We start from the raw sequence: 19,654 nt of genomic DNA, 5'->3' as shown, positions 1-19,654 counted from the left end.
TTGGTAAAGTTCTTGAAGATCGAGAGTCGCTACTCACTTTCACACATATCACATGAAATGGAATATTTTTGGTCTCACAGGTCATATTTGACCTCCGAAAATGATAATATAATCTCTCTCTCTCTCTCTCTCTCTCTCTCTCTCTCTCTCTCTCTCCATGGGCTAGGCCCCGTCCCATAGATTGCAATCGGCCTCTCCTGTGGACATTAATCGCCGGACATTAGAAAGATATGTCTCTGTGTCTCTGGACACATTTCAGACACATTTCATTCAAAATCAATCGCTTTCTTCTTCTTCTTCTTCTTCGTCTTCTTCTACTGTTGAGGAAGAGGAAATACACGAAGTAAAACACCACCACCAACGTCTGCGCGCTCGTCAAACCCTTTCCGATCCTCATACATACATACATACATATGCAGCTACGCCCGTCCCGATTTGGTGTTTTCCATGGATCAGAAATCCTAGCCTTTTGATTCTTCTTCATCGTCTTCTTCTTCTTCTTCTTCTGCACGTCCTGATTACCAGAGAGAGGAAAACGCTCGCAATTTGGTGCAGGCAATTCGCTGTATAAATAAACAAATATCTGTACCCACGCATGTCCTATTTGGAAACATAGCCTTCAATGGAAGCTTCAGCTTAGTCCTTTGCATTTTTACTGTGGACATTCTTCTGGACAAAGTTTTTGCGGGAACAGATTTCGTCATTGTAAACCCAGGTTATTCATTAGAGCTCAGATTTCATTGGTAGCCATTTTAAAATGGAGGTTCTTCTGAACCGTTTCTTGAATTTGGATTGCGTATTTAATGTAAATGCAGATTTTCCATGGAGAGCTTTGAACCTAGCTTTTTCCCGTGGATCTTCTGGACAGGTCCTTGTAAGCAGATTTTGGAGTCGTAAACACAGGTGAGCAATGGTAATCCATACCTATTATACGTGCTCTGGATCGCCTTTGCAGTCTCTTGTCTTTGTAAAACGAAGGTTTCAAAGGCTAATTTCATGTAGATTTTTCTGTTGATCATCTTCTTATGTTTCTTGGGAATTCCTATAAGTTGTAAACATAACGTCCATGGCTCCTAAAAACATAATCTTTCCTGTGCATATAAAGTATCTTCTGCTGATCTTCTTCTGAACAGACTCTTTTTTATAGACACCTTTCTTCATTGTAATTACCTTACAGGTTAATCCATTGAAGAAACGAAATTTTGAACGATCTTCTTCTGAACAATTAAAATTTTAGGTTCTCTTCATCATTACAAACACAGATTCCATGAATCATAATCCCAACCTTCTTCTGAGTTTTCTGCTCATTGTCTTGCTCAGTTTCTGTCTTTGCATCAAACTTTTCATTCAGTATCAGACTCAAGGGGTCAGCAGGTCTCCCTTGGAGCATAATTCCTAGGCTTAATTCATCTTGATCTTCTGTATGTTTTCTTCTAAACAGTTCCATCCCTTTCCTTTTTTACATAAATATGTTCCATGGAGAATAAACACTAGCGCTCTTGTAAACAATTTCATCTTTGTCAATACAGGTTCCTTGGAGTGTAATCACTAGCTTTTTCCAAGTCTTCTGCTTATCTTCTTGTGCAGTTTTCTTAACACCACATCTTGTAAACAATGTCATCTTTGTCAATACAGGTTTCTTGGAGTGTATCACTAGCCTTTTCCAATTCTTCTGCTTATCTTTGTGTTCAGTAACTATATGTCTTGAGCACCGGAGACTAAAGGCCAGAAGGTTCCACACAACAAAATAGGATCCTTTCTAGTGTATTTTGTTGTGCTGATAGGATTTCTTTCTGAGTCTTCTACTGATCTTATTGTGCAGTTTACTCAAAGTTCCATCTCGGTATTTGTACTAAAACGTCTTCTAGTTCCTGAGCATATCAAAGACAAAAAGTCAGCCAGGTTGATGGAGCATAATGCCTATACTTCCATTGTGCATCTTTTCTGATTATTTTGTGAAGCTTCCATAGGTAACCACAAATGAATGTTCTCCTGGATCTTCTTTTTGCAGTTTTGAGGCCACATCTCATCTTCATATCACGACATTTCCTTCAACTCTGTTCCCAGAGCATATCAGGAAAAAGGCATAAAATTAGCACAAACAAACTATATAATCATGTCTGGAATTTTATGCGCAGTAAGGAGAAGTAAAGCTATCATAAAGGCTGGAATATGTGCAAAGGCATGGTATAACACATCATATAGGTTCACACAAACTCATGCAGAGATAAAGTGCAATCATCCATGGACACGAGATCAGTTAGCTGAACGAATGAAGATTCTGAAAGCTCGGCGTCTTGATAAGTATAATTTAAGAAGCAGATTTGCCACTTTTCGACAATCTTCTTCAGTGGAAATATCTGTGCCAGTTGGTCTGGAACAGGTACAACTAAGTTCATTTCTCAGCTAAGTGAAACTAGCCGTGATTATTAGGAAGTGCAGTGATTAACTGATGCTTATGCTAAATTCACTTGGTGCCCTTCTTTTAGTTAATATATAATGATTAACGAATGCTTCTTGTATATATAATGTATGATTTCTGCTGTTTGGGGGGGCCTTTTCTTTATGGTGGAGATAGATTATATGTAATTGGTCATTAGCTCACCACCTAACAGCTAGATTGGGAAGAAATTTATTTTTTAACTCTGAATGATAAGCAAGATTTGTTGTCAAGGACTGAGTGCAAGGAACTTATCACATTTTCCATCATCGTCTTTTACACAGATCACAATCTCCTCACTACTTGGAAGACCAGATCTTATTGTCACAAGGAATATTGAATGGGCAAATGTGTTAATGGGCTTCGAGCAAGTAAGTCTGTAGTTAAGTGTCAATGGTCTTATCATATTTCTAAAATCGGCTTTAATTAATATGTTTCCTAGCAAATGCTCTAATTGCAATACATGAGCACAATGACTTAACCTTCCTAGTTGAGATAAAGTTTTATTATATGTTCCATTAGAACCATTTCCCTCAAGGCGTCAGACACAAAATGTGATAAGAAGTATGAGAACGTTTTTGTTTTGTAGTTTTGTTCCAGATTAAACCATTGTTTCATGCAAGGTTTTTTACTTGGACTAAATTCATCCTAATGTACCTGAATGACATCTTAGTGTATACTAAGACTAAAGCAACATAACTTTTCAGCCACATGACCCAATTGATGTCAACATTCACCGTGATAAGCTACAAAGTACGCAACTTTCTAAGGGATATGCATGACACAATAATATAAAAATGGCTTAGGACAGAGCTCGTTTTTATGTTGACAAGCAGAGACAACCCCGTTTTTGTTAGGATTTCGGTCCCTTTGGATGGGATATGAGTACCCGGCAAGGAAGACCCGGTGAGAACCGGATGATGCAGGCCCGGTGAGAACCTCTCAACAGATGAAGGGACATATAGATAAATATGTTTCTGAGAGCCCGTTGGGGCTATACTTGTAAATAGTCCTAATGTCATATTAGTATAAATATGACCTAGGGCAAACATCTATAGTGTTGTTGGTCATTATTTTGTATAGAATTATTGGTGTAACTGCTGTACAGAGTGAAAATAGAGAGAGAGAGAGAGAGAGAGAGAGACCTTAAATAGTCTCTGTTGTAACCGCCTGTTGGTGAAGATTGAGAGCACGAGGTCGTTGCCTCTGTGCCCCCTGTTGTATTCTTTTACATAGTGATAATTTGGAGTCTGTGGGCTCCCGTGGTTTTTCCCTCTCTGGGCTTTCCACGTTAACATCCTGTGCACTCTCTCTTGCTCTATTGTTTGTGAGTATATGTGCATTTACCTTCATTGCCCATTTCTTTCTGTGGTTGTGATTCTCACGAAGTGATTGAAGTCTTGGTTGTGGCCGAGATATATTCCGCACACGCATATTTCGCGTCAATCTGGTATCAGAGCGAACAACACAGAAAATGGAAGAATCTTTCAGCGGCATGTTCAAGCTCACCAGCTCCAACTACTCAGTGTGGAAGTCGAAGATGAGGGACATGCTCGTGGTCAAAGATCTTTGGTTGCCGGTTCAGTAGACCGGACAAGATCGACGCCACGGTGTGGGAGGTGATGCACATGAAGACGACGGCATACATACGGTGTTTCATCGACATGAGCCTGTACAACAACTTCAATGAGGAGAGTAAGGTTCATGAGCTCTGGGAGAAGATTGACATCATGTTCCAGAACAAGAATGCCATTAATCGGGTTTCGGTATTCCGGAAACTAGTGAGGCTCTGGTACCAAGATGGCTCCAGCATGGCGGAGCACATGAATGCCTTCCAGGGGCTGATTCACCAGGCAACATCATTGGAAGTACCTCTCGCCGATGAGGTACTAGCATTGCTCCTGCTCGGTTCCCTCCCAGATAGCTGGGAGACGTTAGTTGTCACTTTGGGCAACGCCGGGCCGGAAGGAAAACAGTTATCCCTAGCAAGAGTCAAGTCGAGTTTGCTAGATGAGGAGGCGTGTCGGAAAGACAAGGATACGAGCTCCGACTCCAAAGCACTCCTTACCGAATCGGAACGTGGAAGACAAAGGAACTAGAGTCCCCAGAACCAGGAAAAGTCGGGGACACGGTCAAAGTCAAGGGGAAGGCCCACTTGCTTCTATTGTGGGAAGTTGGGGCACTTCCAGAAGAACTGTCGGCATTTCCGGAAAGACAAGGAAACCGATAGTACCGATTCGAAGCGGTCATTGGACCGGAACGACAAAGACTGGAGAGGACCGAACCCGAAGGGAATGACGGCAATCGCGGCAAGTGAAGAGGAGTTGATGCTCATCACCGAGGAGAGTGAGTTTAACCTTGTTGGCGACAAGACAACGTGGGTTGTCGATTTCGGAGTGTCATTCCACCTAACCCCAAACCGGAAATGCTTCTCATCCTACACATCCGGTGATCACGGCTATGTCTGGATGGGGAATGAAGGTACATGCCGAATTGTGGCATAGGAGACGTGTGGTTGACAACACCAACCGGATGCAAGCTGCTGTTGAAGGATGTCCAACACCTGTTATCAGCCGGTCGGCTAGATGATGAAGACTACACGGGTAGCATCCGGAACGGTGTCATGAAGTTCAGCAAGGGGAGCCTGATAGTGGCTCAGGCCCAGAAGGTCAATACACTGTACCTGATGAATGCCCGGTTATGCCTGGAAGAAGTGAACATTGCTTTCGACACTGCCGGTGAGTTGTGGCACAAGAGAATGTGTCACATGAGCGAGAAGGGGATGAAGAGGCTTGCCGATGACAACCTCATTCCGGTGAAGAACGTGCATCTTGAGAGGTGCACCGACTACTTGGCCGGTAAGCAAAACCGGACCTCCTTCCGATCAAGGCCACCGATGAAACGTAATGCACCACTGGAGTTGGTGCATACTGATGTGTGTTAAGTGGACACAAAGTCACATGCCGGATCGCAGTACTTCGTGATGTTCATAGACGATCACATCTGGAAGTTATGGGCCACACCGTTGAAGACGAAGGATCAAGTGTTATCCGTCTTCAAGGAGCTCCACACGAGAGTGGAAAGAGAAACCGGCCGGAAGCTGAAGGCGGTTCAAGCAAATAACGGAGGCGAATACCGGGGGCAGTTTGAGGAGTACTGCCGCTCGAAGGGAATCCGGCTCGAATTTGCTGTGCCGAAGATGCTGGAACTAAACGGGTTGGTTGAGAGGATGAACCGGACCATAATGGAGAGGGTCCGGAGTATGCTAGCACATGCAAAGTTACCTAAGACGTTTTGGGTTGAGGCGCTGTTGACAACGACGTATGTGATAAACAGATCACCCTTAGTACCCTTGGATGGAGACACGCCACAGAGAGTGTGGACCGGTAAGGAAGTGTCTTACCGGCATCTGAAGGTGTTCGGGTGTCTCACTTATGTGCATGTTGCAAAGGACCGGAGAGCAAAGTTGGATTCAAAGTCCCGGCCTTGCATATTCCTCGGATACGACGATGATGAGTTCAGCTACCGAGTGTGGGATCCGGTCGACAAGAAGGTTTTCCGGAGTCGAGATATTATCTTCATGGAGGACAAGACCCTTGTCGACTGGGAGTTGGAGAAGAAGATAATGAACTCCGAGTTGACCGGTAAGGATCAATTTGATGAGATTCAGACCTACCTGGCTAAGAGTCGGTTGACACTCGAAGAACCGGCCGGTTATGGTGAGGATACCGAATCGGCAGAAGAAGAAGAAGAAGCAGAAACCGGAACCGGCCAAGGCCCCGAATCGGATTCGGATGAAGAACAAACAGAGGAGCCGGTTGCTGAAAGCCAAGGACGCAAATATCCTCTCAGAGAGAGAAGGCCCCCCGGAGATTTCCGGATGTAGAGCGCGTGTTGCTAACCGATGAGGGGGAGCCAGAAAACTTCGAAGAAGCAAAGGACACCCATAGCCGGAAGTGGTTAAGTACCATGCAGGACGAGATGGATTCCCTACATGAGAACCACACTTATGAACTGATGGAGTTGCCGAAAGGAAAGAGGGCACTCTGGAATAAGTGGGTGTACAAGTTGAAACCGGGAGATGTCGGCAATCCCCCAAGGTACACAGCCAGGATCGTGGTGAAGGGGTTCCAATAGAAGAAGGGTGTGGACTTCGACGAGATATTTGCCCTGGTAGTAAAGATGACTTCCATCCGGACGATGTTGAGCATAGCGGCAAGCATGGACCTCGAGGTAGAGCAGTTAGACGTGAAGACGGCTTTCCTCCACGGTGACCTCGAAAAGGAGATCTACATGCAGCAACCGGAGGGATTTGTGAAGAAAGGGAAGGAGCACCTGGTTTGCCGGTTGAAGAAGAGCCTCTACGGTTTGAAGCAGGCTCCCCGGCAATGGTACCGGAAGTTCGACTCCTTCATGACCGACCAAGGGTACCACAAGACACAGGCCAATCACTGCGTATTTGTGAAGAAGTTCGAAGGTGGAGACTTCTTGATACTCTTGTACGTGGATGACATGTTGATCGTCGCACGAGACCAAGTCAAGATACGGATGCTAAAGAAGGCTCTAAACCAGACCTTCTCGATGAAAGACTTGGGTCCGGCAAGACAGATACTGGGGATGCATATCATCCGGGACCGGTCAAAGAAGCAATTGTGACTGTCACAGGAGAAATACGTGACAAAGGTGCTTCAGCGGTTCAACATGTCAGATGCGAAACCGGTCGGATCGACACTTCTAACAAACTGCGGGTTATCCGATAAGCAAAGCCCGAAGACGAAAGCAAAGAAGGCAGATATAATGAAGATACCATATGCCTCTGCTGTCGGGAGCTTAATGTATGCAATGGTGTGTACCCGACCGGATATCGGATACGCAGTCGGAGTGGTGAGCCGGTTTATGAGCAATCCTGGCAAGGAGCACTGGAATGCGGTAAAATGGATACTCCGATACTTGAAAGGCACCCCAACTTGACGGTTTCACCGATTCGGATATGTCAGCTGATGTGGATACTAGTCGGTCAACATCCGGATATGTCATGACATATGTAGGGGGAGTTGTTTCGTGGTAGTCGAGGCTGCAGAAGACAGTTGCATTGTCAACCACGGAAGCGGAGTACATGGCAGCTGTGGAAGCCGGCAAGGAAATACTGTGGATGAAGGACTTCATCGGAGAGCTAGGGATTCGGCAAGAGGAATATCGGCTCAACTGCGACAATCAAAGTGCCATCCACCTTGCATAGAATGTTGCCTATCATTCTAGGATGAAGCACATCCAGCGGAGGTACCACTGGATCCAGGAGCGAGTGGAAGATCGGGAGTTCATGCTGACGAAAATCCACACAGAGGAGAACGGGTCAGATATGCTGACCAAAGTGCTAACACCCGACAAGCTAGACGCATGCCGGAAGCAGTCGGACTAACGAGGCATCCCATGCCGGAGTGAAGGGGGAGGGGAGTTTGTTAGGATTTCGGTCCCTCCGGATGGGATATGAGTACCTGGCAAGGATGACCCGGTGAGAACCAGATGATGTGTACCCGGCAAGGAAGACCCGGTGAGAACCTCTCAACGATGAAGGGACATATAGATAAATATGTTTCTGAGAGCCCGCTGGGGCTATACTTGTAAACAGTCCTAATGTCGTATTAGTATAAATATGACCTAGGGCAAACACAAATAGTGTTGTTGGTCATTATTTTGTATAGAGTTATTGGTGTAACTATACAGAGTGAAAACAAAGAGAGATAGATAGATAGATAGATTATATTATCGTCTTCGGAGGTCAAATATGACCTATGAGACCAAAAATATTACATTTCACGTGATACGTGTGAAAGTGAGTAGTGACTCTCGATGTTCAAGAACTTTACCAATGAATGTTGCAATCGAGAGTGCACATTGTGGTTGTGAGAGGAATTCATGCAAAGATTGGGCTCGATCGAAGAGATGTGGAAAGCATGGTCAAATATGATCAAAGGCAGAGCATTGTATCAAAGTGTGATACTCAGACTCGCGAACTTGTTTAGGGCAAAGTGTGCATAGCCGACCACTCTCATCACTTGTACCCCAACACCCTGTTTCACATCGCAATGCATGTGAGCTAAGTCGCATGGAAGCAATGGTTCGAATGGCAGATAACGGTATGGGCTCTAACATGTATCGATGTGTACGATTTCCCCGTTCCGCAAAGAATATGGTTTTGTAGTTAGGTGCAACATGTGTAGTATAATGTGTGAAGTGTGAGCCTCCACATTTGTCCCATGTCATGATACATTGGCGTTGCAAAAATGCCTCATTTACAGAGGAATCTAATGATGCATCATGAAGCAAGTGTCTCGCATCCTATCTACCAAACCATTTTTCTATATCTTGCATCCAACCGGAACACAAAATTTTGCTTTTCTGCGTCCTTTGGATCTTTTTGCTTGCTTCCCACGCAATTCTAGGAAGTCGATGTGAGGGACTTTCCACATAGATTTAGGGATACTACCACCCCATACTTCCACCCATGGAGAAGAACCGGTGTCACCAAAGTGTCGAAAAGATATTTCTTGAGGACCCAACACTTAATATCTCCAAGATTGCATGTGTTCTCAAATGCATAGTATGCTCGCTTGCCCGCCTCTAAGCGGCGTGTAGCACATTCATTCCATCTATGATTTGAAGGAACTTCAAGGCCAAGATATTTGAAGCTTTCCACACATTCAAGTGGCTCATTGTTGTACATAATGCATGGTTTATCTCTTTTTTGGCTCTTCACAAGCATAATCTTTGTTTTAGAGAGAGAGAGAGAGAGAGAGAGATACTTTGAACAGAATCTGTTGTAACCGCTTGTTGGCGAAGATTGAGAGCACGAGGTCGTTGCCTCTGTGCCCCCTGTTGTATTCTTTTACATAGTGATAGTTTGGAGTCTGTGGGCTCCCATGGTTTTTCCCTCTCTGGGCTTTCCACGTTAACTTCCTGTGCACTCTCTCTTACTCTATTGTTTGTGTGTATACGTGCATTTACCTTCATTTCCCATTTCTTTCTGTGGTTGTGATTCTCACGAAGTGATTGAAGTCTCGGTTGTGGCCGAGATATATTTCACACACACGCATATTTCGCGTCAGTTTCATTCTCCTTGGACAGAAAGTGTTTTTACGTATGCCTCATGACTCTACGACATTGTCAACGGGCAACTGTTTTAAATTAGCCCCATGCTTTTTTGGACCTTTCACAGCCCTCAAGCATATTGGTTCATCTGCCTATCGCTTCGAACTTCCAGCTGGCGTCAAAATCCATCTTGTCTATCATGTTAGTCATCTCAAAGACTTGGGTTTTGACGTGTTGTTGGGGTGGGGGGTGAAGCCTAGAATGGCTTCACCCCCCTCCCAAGGGGGTTAAGTTAGAGAGAGAGCGAGAGAGAAAGACAAATAGAAAAGGACACCAAATGAGAGGGGAAAAATCTCAATCTCCATTACATGCCCCATAAGGGGTTTATATAATACATAATGTAACGGTAAATAATGACCGTTACACTCTTGTCACATGCACATAATTGTGCATGTCCTCACACATACTCATCCTCACACACTCGTATACCTATTACATATTACACACCACACCATACACATTACACCCTATTCATCCAGTACACCTATACGGATAACATGACGATAATTTGGTTTCCATCAAAACTCTAGTTACTCTTGAGGAGTTGTCATCCAAACCTCATAGGCCAGAAAAAATTCTCGATTCATAACCTAAATGTTGAGTTCTAACCATATTCAAGAGTTTAAAATAAAATGGATGAATGGTTAGATTGAAGATTTGACTTGGGAGTGAGATGGTTCGCATAAAACAAACTTTCCTTTTAGGCCAAACAAGAGATTACATCTTAAGCGTTGTCTTGGCTTTGAGAAAAAGAAACCAAAATAAATGTTACAAAGTGAAAAATTAAATAAGATAAAAAGTGACTAAAGAATCTTGTTATTGGTACATGTAAGATTCTCAAACAAGGTAGATTATAATTTTTGTCTTCAAAAGATGTCTAGAGTAGGTTAAGTCCGAATGGAGAGGTTTCTCAAGCGAGGGAAGCACCTGCGAATGGCGGGAGGTAATGACCTTTATATGTCGATTACAAAGGTGGTGAGATTGTGGTCCATGAAGCCGGAACCTACGTGCACAACTTATTTGCTTTGATGCATTTTGCCTCACTGACCACATTAGCCACTTGTTCAGCAAATGGCTTTTTCTTCGTGGATTTCTGCGTTGTTTCTTTATCTATTCTAGTGGATAATAACATGGTGTCCTATAATTGTACCACTAAAACATTTCCATTCTTCAATGAAACTTTACTTTTTGTTCTTTTGCCTCAACCAAAATCCCATTTGAATGGATGTAGACTTTAAGTACTTCAGACCAAAATCTTCATCATTATTGGATTAATTACACCAGAATCTTCCTCCTGGAAAACTGTTTTCCTTTGGACTATAATGTTGTCTGCACTTCCCTGCCACTAAGCATTGACACGGATGCCTTCTCTTATCATTTTTTTGTCACTTCAATCTTGAACAATAGTCCCTAATTTTCTTTTGTAGACCATGACCACGTTTTTCAACAAAACTAACCTGGAAGAGCTTAAAAGCAATCTCCAAATTATGAAGTTCAAACCAACGCAAACCAACAACAATTAGATGCTTGGGACTGTTGATAATGCTAAGGAATTCACGCATGTCAAATCACCATGAACAAAGCAACGTACTTAGACTCTTCAACTATATTGTGTGATGCTTTTGAAAAATTTGCCAATTTGATTCAATGAAATGGAACAAACATTACATATTTTGGATTGCCCAACCAAATGTATCTAATTTGTGTTGAACTTGCTTGTTTAACTCCCCTTGTAGTTGATTCAAAGATTTGAAATTATTGGATTGAACAAGTCTTCTAGGCCTACTAAGACTGCTAATTGGAGAATTGGATCAAGTTTATCACTAGCAGCCTTCATCATATATTGTCCACGGGCATCAGGAAAAGGAAATGTTATTCCTAAACAAGGAAATTGACAACCTATTGGCCCCAAGGAAATGATAATAGAAGAGAATACAATGAGATAAGAGTGCAAATTCGAAAAACATATCCAACAGTGTATGCTTGTTTCAACCACTAGAACCTTCTGAATTACTTTCTGCAAAATAGAAAAGAGAGAAAATCAGCTCTGCTACCAATAAACTTCAGCACTCTAAAATGATTCTTTATCAGCTCTGAAGATTATTTGTGAGTTCAACATCAAAAGATATATCGCCTGGTGCCACCTCATCAAAACATATCTTGGTCAACTCACTTGTAATTTTAAGCGACATTATATAGGGCGTAAGTTAAAATGAACGTACAAGGCACAACCTTATGATTGAAAATATACACCTCCATACAAATCAGAATACAATGCTAATTGTACTGGTGAAATACTGAACCCCAGTCTTGCCACCCATGGTTATCCAATGTTTTACACTGGCCATGTGATGTCATCTCCTGATTTGAGAACTCCAAGGAATCAAGAAAATAAAATAAAATTGTAATTTAAATTTTAAAGAAAGAACTAGAATAGCACCTCATGAAGACAATGACACCACCAAGATTTTGGCAAGAAGTCTAACGAATACCCGGAGTTAGATGGTAAGACCGAATGATTTAACCAGATTTCAGTGGATATGCTTATAGCCTGCATAAACTGCATACCACTCACAAAAAATGTTGGAGGAGGTGTTTTTATGGGTTCCTAAGGATTCGGCCTCTCCCATACTACTGCTGACAATAAAAGTTGGGAGATCATGATCAACAAGTTGATTCTTCAACCTTTGTGTAGTTTTAAAAACTCCATGTCACATGAGCATTTTTATGCATATAACAGTTTATCTGCCAATCATTTGTAGCTATCCATATACAGTTTAATTAAAGGGTTTTGTGTTTTGGTCAAAGTGAAAGATGATCTATTGTAATCAGATATGTTAGGAGGATTGTTTATGGTGTTGTTTCAGTTATTCCATATGACAGTAAATAACTTGGCTCTTTCATTTTGAATAATACTTTTCTGCAGGAAAATCGCTATGTTATCATGGACCCTCGTCAGTCCCTAACTGTAAGTTAAACATCTTCTGTTTCTAGGGTTCTTAAATTGATATTCCCTATGTGCAAGTAATTTATCTAGTGTTTTAATAACATTGTGTTTGTGTAGGTTGTTGGGTTTATAATTGAATCTAGTAACTTCCTGATGCGGCAGGTGAGCATTTTCTTCACATTTCATTTGCTGGGTATGCACTTGCATATATTTTGTATTTCCATTGTTGTGCATACATTTTCAGGGTCTTTGTAGCATGCAAAGATCAAATATGTTTTGTATTTCCATTTCTGTGATCGCATTTTGTAGGTGTAATATGGATTCAATTATGTTTTGTATTCCATAGTTGCTACGCACCAGGAGACCTTTTACTGCCTCAATAATGGATGCTACTGAGAAGATTCTGTTCACGGTAAAAATGTTAATCAATAAATGTGCAGGTTAAATTGTGATGTGATTTGTTTGTCTGATATCCTCAGCATGTGTCATAGGTCCGGCGACCAGCTTGGTTTATTAATAGCACAATTTATGCAGAAATAGATGGAAAGGTAATGTACTCCTTCACATTTGACCACAACTCAATTGTGAAATGCCTTGTATTTTATTTTTATGGAAACATAACTTTTGAATGATACCTGCTGAGTTGAAAAGTCAATATATAAGTGTCATCTAATCATTTTTGTCAAATATAAATAGGCATACTCATTTTCAGGTTATAGGATTTGTTCAAAGGAGATGGCACTTGTGGAGACGCATCTATGATTTATACTTAGGGTAATGTGTGTGCCTTCTATACTTGGTTAAACCTTACTTCTTCCTGAAATAAGTTTGAGTATCTTCAGTTTTTCATGACCTTCCTCTAACAATATGTATCTTCCTATGTTGACAGAAAGAGACAATTTGCTATTGTTGAAAATCCAGGTTTTTGGAACTGGACTTTTACGTTGACAGATGAGAATGGAAAGGTCCTTGCAGAAATTGATCGACACTTTCGGGGATTTGGCTATGAGGTAAATCAAATAATCTCAAAGGGACAGTCAAGATTCCCCAACTATAGTTGTGAGTACTAGACATCTATCCTTGCTACATCATTGTGGTCTGACGTAATTGTCAGTATTTCTTTTCCTTGACCTAGCAGCAAAATTTCTGCCTTCAATCTGTGGTTCTGATTTCCAGAGCAGCAAAACTGCAATTGTTTTGTAATTCTTAGTGTTTTTAATACTCAAGTTCCTACCTATAGAGGTTTGATCATCTATAGCATGTCCTCATGTTATGCTTCTCCTTACCTGGTTTTGGTCTGAAGTCTATCAGGCTGGCGAATGAAGGAGATAGAAGACGAGACACTGTGTGAGAAATACCACCTGAATTGTGCTCTCATTTTTCATGTCTATGTAAAGCCGTTGAGACACTCTTGAGAAGATGAGTTAATAGGGTAATTAATGACCCTATTTGAAGAGATTTGCCAACAGTTAGCCCGATAGTTACTTCCATCTTTGTTAGAATCCTTACAGGGCTTGTATGTAAGGCTGCAATTGTTTTTTATATTTGTACAGATCCCACTCTGGAGATCCTCTGGCATGACTCTAATTGTGTTCTCCATGAGGGATATTACTTGATAGAGCTATCTATCAAGGGTTCACTAATGCAGGACTAGAATGTTCAATGGACCATAGTTCCATAATGAAGGTATAAATATCTACGCCCGTCGCCCATAGTGGGTGCTCACACAGGAAAGAAACCATTCCAGCCAGTGAAGAACCTGGTGATGGGGTTACTTCATACCATAATTATTCCTTGTATTCTCGTCTTTTATCTCCTTCATTTTGCAGAATGACCAATACAAAGTATGTAGCAAGTTCTATATTTACTCTATATCTGATGCACCACATACACAGGCTGAATGGAACCATATATAGTATATTTCAGGATTTACACTTCTAATATTGGTCATTGCATTCTCGGAGTGCCATTTACATCTAAATGGAATTGATCTTATCTATATCCATTCTCAACTTTAAATTATGATAAAAAGGCACATGAAAAAATGGTCATTCCAAACTGATGATAATTTCTACATAAACTTTCTCTTATTAGAATGATTGTTGATATAAGTTTGGACTTGATATATATTGAGAAAAAAATAACAAATTACACAGATGCTCACTGATGCTGGGCAATATGCATTGCGATTTGGAGGTTCTTCTCATTCTTCTTCACTAGAGCATGTATCTCAACCCGCTGCACTGCATGGAATCACTGTCAACCCAGAGCTTGAGGTAATAGATGTATTTTGAATTTGTTTCTTGACAAAACCCAAAAATGCTTGCTAATTTTTTGTTAAAAGCAGACTGAAGAATTCAGATCTGAGCGCCCTTTGACCCTCCTGGAAAGAACTGTGACACTGGCCCTTGCAATATCTCTTGACAATGATTATTTTTCAAGACGTAGAGGGTAAGCTTATTTTATTCATTTTTTGCAGTATATGCTAATTATGTTTGTGAATTCATGGACAAAATACATGAATATTGATGTTGTATTTGGTAGATTTCTCTTCATATGTTCTATTCTCTATTGAATGTTTCTTTATTATGTTGAAAATTTGCCAGGTTCTTTCTTCCGATACCATTTGTTTCTGATGGAGAATAGCATTTGTAAGACAACAAATGTTGAGATTGATATTCATGGAGGCAATGTTTTTGCTGTATAGAATTGGATCTATACACTATGCTCAAGAATGGGCATGAATAATTTCTTTTTACAAGAGGTGCATAGAATGTAATATTGGGGGTTTTATGAGGAGAATTTTCAGTATAAAAATTTCTAGGCAATATTTGGGTGAGCACACAGACAGTCACAATAAACCTTGTTTTGCAGTCTTTCATCTCTTTTTGTATGCTACGCTTGTGCGAAGAAACTGATTTTTTATGTTCATCTTTTTTATTTTTATGTTAAGATGTCCATGCTATCTTTCTTGACGATATTACAAAGAAATATGACACATTTTATTGTGAATCAAAATTGTTGCCATCCCATTTTCCAGATTTAGTAATCTCAAGCTCATAGTAATAACAAATTTATCACATGGATGTGAAAGAAGAATCAATGCAAGTATTGATTAATAAAGGCAGACTAATGAACATTAATACGAATGATAACATTTCTAGCCGTAAGAATGACTTGGTCTCTGTTTACCCAAGATTTTTAGTGCTGGAGTATTGTGCTTTTATCATTTTCTTACACTGCTCATCATTGGGAATTGGCAGTAAGAAGAGGACATCCAATTCAAACAAGCTAAAGACGTAGAGAGCCACAACCATGAATGTTTTGATAATTATACAAAAGATGTTTAAGGATGCTTGTGTTATTTGTCAAGGATCTTTGGGTGGATTACGTCCTTCAACATCTTCAGTATACAAAAGGCCTAGGAAATCATGTAGCCTTGTTGCAACCGTGAGTTTGACTCAACAAACTTTTGCTCTGATCACATATGTCAAAAAGTGAAGATTTAATATCTGGCCATATCCACAGCTAAGAAGGGTTGCAAATCTGTCATAATTGCATGGACCAAACCTATTCAAGAATTGGGAGAGCTTACTTCATATAATAAATATACAAATAATAAAGCAACTAAATCATTGCACAATGACATTTTTTGCGCACAATGAGAACGAGTTTTTGCGCATTTTGAATTAAGGTAAAAAGAAAAGCTTATTTTTGCAAGTGCATTACCAATTGCTTTGGTCATATTCATTGAAGGCAGGTAAGGACGTAGTATTAAAGGTATGAAAGAATGTATGTCGAAGGAAGTATACTCTCTCAATAGATGGACACAAAATTGAAGGAAGCATGACTCTAAAGAACAATGGGTTATGTCTTGGCATCAATAGATGGAGTATGGAAAAGATGCAGCAATTCTTATTACATGATTGAACAAGCATTGGGGTTCTCATCACTAAAGAGTTGTGGAGGATATGCATACTCTGAGACACTAGCATATGAAGGATATACATATTTCTTCACATCAGCTTTCGTATTCCATTCCTCTTCCTCAACCTTATCATTCTTCAAGTCTTCTTTTACACAATCCTTTCCTTCTTTTGCACCATTTCCTTTTTTCTTCTCATTTTTGCCATTGCCATTTTTGCCATTGCCATTTCCATTTCCATTTCCTTTTTTCTCTTTCTCATTTTTGTCCTCTTTCTTCTCGTTCTCATTTTTCTCCTCTTTCTCCTCATTCTTCTCATTCTCCTTTTTGTCCTCTTTCTTCTCATTTTCCTTTTTGTCCTCTTTCTTCTCATTTTCCTTTTTGTCCTCTTTCTTCTTTGCTTCCTCACTCTTTTTCTCTTTCTTTTCATCCTTTTTTGATGATATTACTTCACAATGCTTCCCTAGCCTCTTTACCCTATCACACAGTTGCTCCGCAACTAAACCCCTTCCTTTCACTACCACTTTGTCGCCTACAAGATCTTCATTAACCTCGGTAACCCCTGCAAAACATGGGTTAGCTTTTAAGGCCATCCAATAAATAAGATGACCAATGATAATAATGCAGGAGAGTACCAAATCTGTAGCATTCAGATATTGAAAGATCACCACAACGGTCCTTACCATCCATTTTCAGTAGAATCTTCTTGATCTGCTTCGCACAAGCTCCACAATGCATCTTAACTTTCAGCTCAAGAGTCGTATCAGGAGGCTATACCAAAAAAAGTCAAGATAATCTGCTTATTTCAGTGAGAGTAACCACGTATGCCATATGTTATGCGCACAAACATAACCTTAACTCTTAGTCAATACCAAGCAAGGCTAGAGATAATTCACATGGCTCGCATCCATATTGCAGCTGTCCAAACACTAAATGGAGAAAGCCATCCACATGCAACCTAGCCAATTTTTGTCTTTGTTATCAATTTTCTCTACTTAGGGTAATATGCATACACATCACATTTTAGCTAAAATCAAACACGGATTATTGTGTCTTTACATTATGCATAAGGCAAACAATAGTTTAGATTGCATACTTTAGGGTTCAATAAGTCGTTAATGGAATCGACTATCTTGGTGATGGAATTGATCATGGTTTCTTGCTTGTCTTTCTCTGATGGCTCCGGGTACAAAAGCACAGTTCCCTTCCCACACTTTTTCCTCACCGCTGCATAAACCTCCATCGGATTAACCTTACCCGTTATAGTCGCCTTTTGCTCATTCAAGTTCAGGTCCACATTATCGATACCTATGCGAAGTAATGGCTGGTATATTTGAGAAGGAATTTCTACAAACAAAAAACAACAAATTGAGTTTCCTGTGTGTGTGTGTGTGTGTGTGTGTGTGTGCATACCCGGCAGGCTTTGCAAGGCTTTTCTCACTTTTTTCTTGCATGCTTCACAGTGCATGTAAACTTTGAGGATGACTTTGTCATTCTCCTTCTCTTTCTCCTTCTTTCCTTTCTTCCCTCCTTCCTCCTGAAACTCCCCATAATTTGTTAAGATATGCATTTAAAAAATAAAATGAACCCACATTTTTACATCCATAACCCATATTTTTCACATACAGAACTCACATTTTTCAGATATAGGGCCTACATTTGTATATATAGAACTGACATTTTCACATATATAACCCACACTTTCACATAAAGAAGTCACATTTCCATGTACCAAACCTACGCTTTTAGATATAAAACTCACATTTTCACATAATGAAACCCACAATTCTTACAGTTGACAAAGCCACATAATCATGCATAAGAAATAACCCACATTCTCAAATAGAGAAGCTTTTAAGTTTCATATAAAGAACCCACATTTTCCCCATTTCTACAAGGTAAAGAACCCCGTAACACCATTTCAACTAAATCAAGCTCCAAATTAAAGATATGAATATACATATACATATATATATACATACATTATAAATGGATATATAGATATGCTAAATTACGCTCCAAAGGCAGCTACTATACATTAAACATTAGTTGTACCAGATTCACACCTAGTTCTATATTTGCTAAAGGGAAATTGAACTCAGATTCTCATTCCATTAAGTATATTAGGAGAAAATGTGATAGTCCATATAAACATTTCAAGCAAGTCTAGCTATAAATCCTCAAAATGTGGAAAGAAACCCATTTGACCAATTCCAACTTCCTCTAGATGGAGCTGGAAATACTCAAAATGATCAAAATAGCCAATATAATCAGTTGAACTAAGTAAACCTGTCGATGATTTTACATGAATCTAGCTAGAAGTGTTGAGGGACATATGCTCATTTTAATGAGATCTAATTAGAATTGTTCAAGATTAGAAACATAACCCGTAGGGCCATATCAGCTACATCCAGCTGGAAATAATAAAAAATGGTATTATTTCAGAAAAATCGAGCTGAAAATGAACAAAGAGATAGATTTGATGAATTGAATTTAGCTGGAAATGTTCAAAATGGACAAAGTAAAACTGTATATGAAAAAAGTTTTGAACTAAATTGTAACTGGAAACGTTCAAGATGTGGAAAAGGGGGGATTCGATGAACTGTTAAACCTACAACAATATTGATCCATTCATTGAGGAGACAAAACAAGAAACAGGGAGAGAGGGAGACTTACATTCTGAGTCTGGCCCATGTTGGTTGGCTTTGCTTTTGCCTTTGCTTTTGCTCTGTGTGTGTGTGTGAATGTGAATGTGTCTAGGCCATCGATGCGTATTACGTGAAGCAGAAGGAGCAGAAATGGGAGAGAGAGAGAGAGAGAGAGAGAGAGAGAGAGGGAGTCTGTAGATCCAACGAAGTACAGGAAACCCAATATAGAAGAAAGACGCTTGTGTGAGTGAGTGTATCTTAGAGAGAGAGAAGAGAGAGAGAGAGAGAGAGAGAGGGGATATACAAGAAAATGTTCTCTCTTTCTCTGTGCGCGCCTTTTTTTTTTTTTTTGTTATTTTTTGTTATTTTTTGTTTTTGGGGCATTTATTTCCATTTCTTGACTTTAAATTATTATTGTACATAAATTGAAAAGGAAACGAAGAAGGAAAAAAACGCCTGTCAAACATGTGTGGGTTATATGTTGTGTTAAAGAAGAGGAGTGAACAAGGGGAAGTTACTTCTTCTTGCAATTATTATTAGTCTGT

At 40.2% G+C, this 19,654-nt stretch overlaps 2 protein-coding genes across 2 annotated transcripts; one reads left to right on the top strand and one right to left on the bottom strand.

Moving 5' to 3' along the window:
- The first annotated feature begins 412 nt into the window (after positions 1-412).
- LOC147865206 (scramblase-like protein) lies at positions 413-15,526 on the top strand. Its single transcript, XM_087317977.1, has 14 exons — positions 413-715; positions 816-903; positions 1,636-1,902; positions 2,012-2,383; positions 2,725-2,811; positions 12,516-12,557; positions 12,654-12,698; positions 12,883-12,948; positions 13,028-13,084; positions 13,249-13,310; positions 13,426-13,546; positions 14,693-14,812; positions 14,884-14,987; positions 15,143-15,526. The coding sequence occupies exons 4-14, from the start codon at positions 2,117-2,119 to the stop codon at positions 15,180-15,182; spliced, it is 1,011 nt and encodes a 336-aa protein (XP_087174103.1). The 5' UTR covers positions 413-715; positions 816-903; positions 1,636-1,902; positions 2,012-2,116; the 3' UTR covers positions 15,183-15,526.
- A 705-nt stretch (positions 15,527-16,231) lies between these two features.
- LOC147865205 (heavy metal-associated isoprenylated plant protein 4-like) lies at positions 16,232-19,270 on the bottom strand. Its single transcript, XM_087317976.1, has 5 exons — positions 19,138-19,270; positions 17,875-17,998; positions 17,558-17,769; positions 17,145-17,232; positions 16,232-17,023 (listed from the first exon to the last, which is right to left on the bottom strand). Exons 1-5 carry the CDS (start codon positions 19,153-19,155, stop codon positions 16,455-16,457), a joined length of 1,011 nt encoding a protein of 336 aa, XP_087174102.1. The 5' UTR covers positions 19,156-19,270; the 3' UTR covers positions 16,232-16,454.
- Positions 19,271-19,654: the final 384 nt, after the last annotated feature.

The sequence above is a fragment of the Azolla caroliniana genome, unplaced genomic scaffold (genome assembly GCF_043228905.1).
Source record: "Azolla caroliniana isolate FFs.n. ecotype wild unplaced genomic scaffold, voAzoCaro1.0.p SCAF_4, whole genome shotgun sequence".
Taxonomy (NCBI): Eukaryota; Viridiplantae; Streptophyta; class Polypodiopsida; order Salviniales; family Salviniaceae; genus Azolla; species Azolla caroliniana.
This window is presented reverse-complemented; position numbering and strand designations above follow the sequence as displayed.